The sequence below is a fragment of the Schistosoma mansoni genome (genome assembly GCF_000237925.1).
Source record: "Schistosoma mansoni, WGS project CABG00000000 data, supercontig 0211, strain Puerto Rico, whole genome shotgun sequence".
Lineage (NCBI taxonomy): Eukaryota > Metazoa > Platyhelminthes > Trematoda > Strigeidida > Schistosomatidae > Schistosoma > Schistosoma mansoni.
This window is the reverse complement of record NW_017386081.1, coordinates 271826-280900: the sequence shown is the minus strand read 5'-3', so window position 1 is coordinate 280900 and position 9075 is coordinate 271826. Positions and strand designations below refer to the sequence as shown.

The following is a 9075-nucleotide window of genomic DNA, read 5'->3' as shown; positions in this document are numbered from 1 at the left end:
CGCGATGGTGTTTGAACGAAAGGACCGGGTTCGAGTCCCAAAGTGAACATCAACAAGCCTGAGATGCAGGTACATCCAGCTGACGAGTCCCAAATAGGACGAAACGCGCGTCCTGGATTCCACTGCTAGCCACTATCCATCTCTGCTTACTATAATAATTAATATGTACAAATTCACAATAAGCTGACACTTGTACTTGTAATAAGAATAACAAAAGCTCAGATCAGTGTATCAAAGTAGTAAGAAAATTAAAACTCGGAAAAATGGTTTTTAAAATAAAAAATATTATAAGTCATGAAAATTACATTGTAAGGAGTGTTCAAATAACTTGATAACGAAAGACATGTACAAAAGACGGTGTAGAAAAACAAACGTTTATCCAGCTCTATCCAGTCAAGGATGAGACAAAAGCGTTACAAATTTCTTTTGAACACATGAATTAAGATTTTAAATTCGAATTCTTATTATATGTAAAACATAAGATCTAACTAGCTTGGTAATTGACGAAGGTATACTATAGATCACTCGAAACGATTTAATTTCATCAACCTCTTGTCTACTTTCGATCTAGTATGATAAAATGAAACCAAACATCGTCTTCATCTAACCCCTTCTAAGCTGCGTATGAAAATCTTCACTCTTTTGAAGGTTGCCTGGTGATATCTAAGACGTAAAATCACACAACTTATATTTTGTTTGAGCATACATCACTGTCCGACTAGAAAATACCAATATATGATTAGCTGTTCGAAAGTCCTTTAAACAGCCTTCACTAATCTATCATACAGGATATCACTAGCTACATCCTCGTTGAACCGTAGTTTTAGGAAAAGAGGTTTCTTATGAACTGACCACATTTCCAATTTTTTATTCCTTGTAGACATTTCTTTTTTAAAAAGCTTTGAGGATAGCATATTTCGTTCAGCATGTCATCTATAAAATCTAGATCCTTTTTTATGTTGTTATTTGAAACAGATCCTGATTATAAAGCATTTAATCAAATTTATTTTGTATCCCTTGGGTGTAAAACTAAAGACGTATATATTAACATGTGGAAGCACTCTTATTATACATCATTCTTTTTAACGAACCATATTCACATCTGATTAAGGAGATAACGAAGAGATTTAATTTGTTGTCACAATTGCCTTTGCAAGTGAACATGATTGCCAGGTGTACACTGTTAGTTGATTTATGAGTTCCTCTTTACTAATATCCTCATTTATGACGATGAATATATCGTCAAGGTAACTGCAGTGTCGATCTAGTTTGTCGATAACCACCATTAGGGGTCTAGTTTCTAATTTTGCTAAGAAAAAAATGAGCTAAAACTGGATCTAAGAGTGAAACCATAGGTATTTCTTCAGTTTTTCTGTTATAAGCATTGTTGAAGACACAATAGGATTAATTATTTATAACTATCTTGACAGAAGTCAAGTTTTATTTATTTATTTTTCAATATTTGCTTTCATATAAACTCGATTGTCTTGATTAGTGTTGCATCGGTGAATAAGTCATACAGGGAAATAATATGTTTTCTACTAACACTCACATCCTCCACTTAAAATCGCGTGAGGATCTTGCTCCATGCAAGACACTCGATGAGTTCCAGAATGTTAATACTCCTTTCTTATTCAGTAATAGACTCTACTAGCTCTAGATTACCAGTCTAATACCTATTATAAATGAAGCAGTCCTCGTTGAAACACATTTAGAATCTAGTGTTTCATAATTTTCGCAGGTTGTTTCTTCGAATTCAATCATTCTCAATCAATAACAGGCAATTTCTCATCACCAAATTATCCTGGATTATATCCAATTGATATCGTCTGTGAATATCGATTTTCCGGACTAAACGTAAGAAGAATTGATATTGAATTCTTGGAATTTGATGTAGAAAGTACCTCTAAAACGTAAGTGGCTTATTTTAATCGCATAGAAATTATCTTCTTGTTTCGTTTTCCTTCATAAGCATATTCCATTGATAGATGTACTTTATGTGAAGATTTATTATTTTAAATTTGTCACTAGAAATAGACTTCTTAATAGCGCAAATATAAGTCTAACAGCCATTGAGATTCCTTAATAGCTCTTTGAAGTATCCGAAAGCTAGGAAAACTGCAGAAATTACTCTAAACCAATCAATACTTGTAGGAAGCTCCTAAACTCTCATTATCTCTGCTAACCTTATAAACTTCTTGGTTTCCGTGTAATATATAACCTTTGAAGTAAACTTCCTGGTTTACAACCTTCTGTTTTTTTCATCTTAGTTCAAGCAATTATGAGTTTTGGGGCTAGGGAATTAATCTAAACCGTTGAGAGGAAGACACATGTCAACAACTTAGATAAGAGATAATAAGCCACTTAAATATAATTGATTTCCCAAATGTCTTCATATGGTTTTAAAGATAACTGAGGACTTTTAGAAAGCTATTTTACTACTTTATACAATTTTATGCTACAAAAAACTTGGTTGTAAGAAAGATAAACTATTGTTATTATAAAAAGTAAGAGATAAACGTAAATCGTCCAGTAAGCAAATTTAAAGGATACTGTGTCTTGGATACAACCAGTCTTTTACAATGAACAGATACTAGTTGTCAACCAGATTGACTGTCTCAGTCCTAGAAGAGATCAGTTACGTTTCGATCAGCTCAGTGGTAACGTTATTGACTTTGATACTGTGATGAAGGCCCACGGGTGAACTCGAGGAATCTCTAAGAAGCTGAGAAAGAGCCGAAGATATTCCACCCAATCATCTTTTGGGAGAAAATTTCAGAATCTCGACGTGTAGCTTCTCTATTGGATAGATGCTAAAAACCACTGTATAGAGATTGGATGACTATAATGATGATTTCGCTTTTACTAAGAACTATAAATACCAGGGAGTTTTGTACAATATTGGAATCTGTGTATGGCCAGTTGTTATATCGATTGAGTGCGTGCCCTCTTTAATATATGAACGCCCAAATAGAGAGCAGTGATTTATTGATCGCCAATGATACATAAAATCGTATGAACAGTCTTGAGCACTACTCGGTCCTGCTTTCTGCCTAGCCCAGCCAGTTAAGTCCAGAACATCAATGACAGCCTCGGCAATATGAATCATTATTCACAGACATACTGGGTTTATATACCAACCAAACAGACCACATCGTACCATAAAATAGAAAACAACATTTGTACAATAATTGGCCAAATGTGGCTGTGAAGAGGGGGAAAGTAATCAATAGCCTGATGATAACTCAAGAACCGTATAATAATAGTTCAAAGGTCAAAATAAAGCTAATGAGAAGAGGAACACGAATACGATTAGATCAGTTATTTAACAACCATACAATAGGAAATATACATATCACATAGGTCCATAAATAGTCCCAAAAGTTACCATTCATAATTCACCAGGGGATATAACAGAAACCGTTTGGAGTAGCATTCCTTTTCACTCGTTTTCTATCTTCTCGTTTGTGACTTGAAGGTTCCTAGCGTCCAAGTGCTGAAGTTGTACGCGAAATATCAAAGAATATAAGCTCTAGGTATAACAGATACTTGTTGATACGGTTTACAACCACCTAAAAATCAATAGTTTCCTTCAATATTCTAGATAGTCCTTGCCAACAAATGCTTTAAGCCAGCTAGGGTTCAACTTTCGGGCATAAACTACTACATAACAATTTATCCTCAATGAAGAATTAACGTTGCATTATCTACTTTACAAAGCTGACCGAATTAAGTCAGTTAGACCTGAAGTATGGTTATTAATCCATATCTTATTATCAACGACAGAATTATTAAAGTTCAAGTTCATATCATTATCACTGGTAGAACTAAACTTAGCCTAACTGATAGTTTGCTCAGAAAAGTGGCCTGGAAATCGTAGGTAAACAAAATTCATACCAAACAAACTACCTGATAATAAAAAAAATAATGATATGTTTGTTATATCTTGATGAGTAGATTATAAAATCTCTGATTTCTCATGACTCAGTGCGAATTGCTACTTCAAAGAATAAATAATTCAACATATTACATTAATAGCATTGAACAAACTTCAGCCATTGCCTTACCTGGATAACTGCTTCACACCTGATATGGCTGAACTCCACTAGTCGTGATTTCTCACTAGAAATCCAAAGGTTGCATCTCGAAGGTGGTGAGTACATGATTATTATTAGAATAGACGGACTTGAGAAAACTGTAGAATTTTCGTAGTTTAAATCATGAACTAAACTTGGCTAGATGGCTATAGAAAACTTCGAGGCATTGAGCGTCCATTTCGTCTTAGTATGGGACTTTTCAGTAATCCCCATGGACTACTACAGGATCAATAGATGGTTTTTTGTACAGCTTAGATGTTATTTTGTTGGAGTCTAAGTCTAACGAGTTGACTGTTCAATAAGGAAAGACATCTTCCATTACCATCAAATCGATATAAGAAACATCAAAATGATTCAAAAACACTTTTCCAGTAATAAACAAAGGCAAGTTGCTGGAACTTTCCACATATTTCTAAATTTTAATGCCCTCAATAGAAATGAATTCCCTACCATACACCCAACTTGGACCATTTGTCATGGCTACCATAATTAAGTCTATTCACATCTCACACCGTTATCACACGAATTCAGCTCCCTTTCCATTTGACAAATATCACATTTTCCATAGCCACTAACAAATACACACAAATACACATGCATGTGTTATGAGAAGCACCTTGACAATTGATTTACGATATATCAGAAATATTTCCTGGTTATTGAGATATTACAAGTATGTTCTTATACTAGAACAGTTAAGAGAACGTTTAATGCAGCTAACCGCTGCCTATCGTACTTGATCCGATCTATGGTGATTCTTCAACTAAAGGATAAGTTACCTGGTTCTGCCACATTTATGTGTATCTACGAATTCAGCTGCTCCTGTGGAGAAAGCCATATTGGGCACACCACTAGACAACTGAGTGAACGAGTAGGTAAACACTTCCCTTCGTCGTTATGAAAGGGTACCGTCAGAACAATACACAACTCTGTTCTATCACACTTGATCGATAGCGGTCATATAGTAGTGAGAAATAGGTCATTTAAAAAGAATTATCGTGTCCCCACCAGTTTTCCTTATAATGTTTGATCTCGTGTTTTGCACATAGCAGAAGCTATAGAAATTCGAACTAACAATCCTAACAGTCCTTGTATTCATAATAAATTTGTGACACCCTCATCTCTTCTCTGGCTGAATCACACTTGATAAACGATTTTATTCATTTATAAATATTTTCTATACATTTTGTTCGTTTATTGTTTTCCAACCTCATTTCTCAAATATACACTTCACTGTCCAATTATCTGAACATTCCCTATTACGTAATCTTATGATTTTTAATGAATATTATTTCAGTGAAACAATGATTCAAGTCTATATAATTTTTACCATAACTAGTACACCTGACATCACACTATCAATTTTTACTTTTTACCTATTATGTTTATATATGTAGTCTATTCCACTGTTACCATTGTCTCATAAACTGCCTTGATCAGTTTAATAATTTCATATCTGCATCCATATATTCATATATATTTGAGTGAAGCCTGATGAGGATCCAATTGAAAACAATATTTTTCCCTTATATGTGTTGTCGTGACCAGAATGTTAAATAATATTAGCTTTTTAGTTCATGAATGAGTATCTGTCCTGTCATAAAGGTAATGATAATTCAAACTATTCTCCAGCTGTTCACACCTTTAAACATTAACGTTTGATTGGATTTACCCTAATTTGATACAAACAAGTTGTTTAGAATCAGTTATAATGACAGGGAATAGAGGTGACTAGTCAATAAAGGTATCTCATTCCAATAGAATGTCATCTAAAAACCAATTAGCTCAGTCGGAATGTCTCAGATATCGATCTTGGTGACGTGGGTTTGAACTCTACAAGCAAATTCTATAACCACAAGATTGGAGTTTTGTCCGTCGTCTAGTTCCACTCACCTAATACTTACACATAATGAACGAGCTATCAAGTAGCATTAAACAAGTGACCACATTTCAATTTTTCATTCTTCTACACATTTTTTTTTCATTGACCAAGTTGTTCAGACGATACTATGGATGATAATGTTGAAATTAGTAGTTGTTATCCAACAGATTTATTAAGTACACCAAGACGTCGATTATGTCACAAACAAAATCCAGTGAATCCATTCAGAATCCATTGGCATCAACCGTGTTTAAACTTGAAATTCTTCTCTAATGGAATGTATGTGAGGACAGGATTTTTCGGTGTATATGAATTCCATGATTTTGGCAAGTTGTCGTTTATATTATCTTTTGGTATTTTATTTAATCTTAGATATGCTCAACTTGAATAATATATCATTGATCCTGTAATGTTATGATACTATTGGTAAGGTTATCGATTGAGTAAGCTAAATTCAGTTCGTTTGTCGAAAGTATAGAGTGCGGAAGGTTCTTCATCGACGTAGTTTGCTGTGTTAGGTTCGTGGTGGGACTTACCACTTTAGTAGCCATATATCTGACTTCAGTTAGATTGTACGATGATTGTTATCGAAATATACATGCTCTCAACCATCGTATATAATTATCGACTTGAATCGCGTTAGTGAATAACGGAATTAAATAAGCCAAATACGAGAATGAATTTTGATAAGTATATTTCATACAATGTTTGATCCAGACAGATGATCAGAGAAACCGAGTAAAGGAAACGAAGCGCGGCTAAACAAAGTGACGCGCACTGGAGAATGCAAGTGAGCCAACTTGATTTAATTCAGCGTGACTTAATATTGATATTCAGCCAAAAATAAATTACAAACAAGTAATGAATAGGGTAAGCAATTAACACACATACGACCATATGGAAACAGTCAGGATTAATAAAGAAATAAGTGACAAGGTCAAAATATGGCTTGAGAAGAATGAATAAACTGGTGTGTCCAGAAGCTAGAATAGCCTATGTGGACTTGGCATAGTATCAGCCGCCACAATCCATTGAACAGTGTTATTTTATGAAACTCCTCTAAAATCATACTATTACGTATATCTGTTCTATTCTGAGCAAATGTAAAATCATAAATAATATGACAGTCAATTCGTACTAATCTCAGCAATTATTTTTCACACTTCTATGTTTCTTTGTTAGTTTCACTAATCGTATTGTACGAATTATAGTGCTCAATTTCCACATGTCTGTTTGTATGTTTGATATCTGTTTACGTTACTGTATGTAAGGGTACATAAACTGAATCACATTCATTCAGTAATATGACAACAAGCCAACATCCTTTCTCTATTCACTTATTGACCTTTCTTCTCCTTGACTTTTCTGATGTGATGCTTGAAGTATTATTATCCTCAACACATTCCATACCAGATTTTTACATCACTTTTTTGAAATTAGTCTGCTTATACATAGGAAATTAAATCAGAGAACGAGATTACATTTGAGTCATATGGATATCATAGTATTCAGTCAATCGTCATGGATTTTGTAGAAAAGTGTCGACTAAAATCCAATAAGGTCGTCAAAATTATTCTGAAAATAATGGACGATGTCTTGAGAGTGTAAATCACAAAAATTCACCAAATCCTAATGTATCTGTTCAGTACAGAGTACTGTAAAGATTGAATTGGTGTATGTGAACTATCTGAGCTTTTGATTGAAATCGATGTCTTTTTAGGATAGATGAACTGGTTCGACAGTGATTAATAACTCATGTGAATTATTATGTACTTTTGATGGAATTACATTAGTCAAGTTTAAACACTGTCACCTTCGCACACCTAGGTTGCTTCTTATCTGAAAGAAAGATGCTATGCATACTGAAGTATCATAATAAAAGATGTTATCGTTGACTGAAGTGAAATGCCAAAATACTAACTGATAAATCAATATCATATTTTTAGTTCTCAGTTATAACTGAATACAGCCATTTGAGATTCATTTTCTACAAATAGAAAAGTGTATTTTAATAGTTGATTGTAGTAATTTTAATATTTGAATTCATTAGTCGATCTAAACTACTACAATCTCCACAAACCCCCATTCTGATAATAATCATCACTAGTTACTGGATTCATGATGCATTTCCTGGAGTTCTACTGCGAAGCTGTGATTAGTGGAGTCCAATCCGTGTCGGGTAGAGGCAGGTATCTACCTCAGACAATGGATGAGTGGCTGCACAAATCATGGATTGTTTGAAGTTAAACATTAACACTTTTGGACGCCGGCTCAGTGGCCCAGAGGTTAAGGGTTCGCGTGCGAGAGCGGAGCTCTTGAGCTTGAGTCCTGCATGTTGCGTCGTGGGTGCGCACTGCTGAGAATTCTCATACTTGGGCGAAACGGCTATCCAGTGCTTTCAGGTTTTCAATGGTGGTCTAGCTTAGATGGACTTAGACAGACTCAGGAATTCAACTATTAAAATTACTACAATCTCCACAAACCGCCATTCTGATAAGAAAAGCGTGTTGTTTATTTCTGTATCTTTCGCTTTTCATTTTAGGTCAGCAAGGCAAAAAAGTCAATAAACTCTTGGTCATATTCTTGTGCTTCACTGTGAACAGTTTACTATTTCTGGTGAAATGACATATTGTTCAACCCACACCACGCTACCCATGAACATATATGTATACCTGTGGATGAGTTATGATTGTTCTTGAAGTAAAACCGTTTCACAATGTATTCCGATGACATTCTCAACGAGTTAAATCCATCTTTTACCTAACTAATAACCAACTTAATAACATCAATGACAATAAACAAGATATAAAATCATGTGATTCTGCACTTTTTTCACTAGACTTCACCAGATCCGTTTTATCAAAACATTCACTTCAAGATTGACAATGTAATAGCAAGAGACCGGATTTTCTTTTGGTGTCTTAGATTCATAGATATTAATGAAAATTAAGAAAATCAAACTTGTTTTTTGTCATCTATCTAAGTTATATTCTACCAGTAAACAGAAACTGGTCAACTGTATATTATTTTGAAGTAATTATGTCTGTATATAGGGATCCGTGTTTCTTTTCGAAAGGCATTAACATAGATAGAATA

General features: G+C 34.2%; 1 protein-coding gene across 1 annotated transcript in view; it reads left to right on the top strand.

Annotated features, from left to right (window-relative positions):
• Positions 1-8546, top strand: part of Smp_169170 (hypothetical protein) — a gene marked incomplete at both ends in the record, with an annotated part of 35716 nt that extends 27170 nt beyond the window's left edge. The window contains 3 exons of the mRNA XM_018792765.1: positions 1742-1913; positions 6091-6258; positions 8522-8546. Coding sequence (XP_018647218.1) covers positions 1742-1913; positions 6091-6258; positions 8522-8546 — 365 coding nt within the window. The remainder of the gene's footprint in view (positions 1-1741; positions 1914-6090; positions 6259-8521) is intronic.
• Positions 8547-9075: the final 529 nt, after the last annotated feature.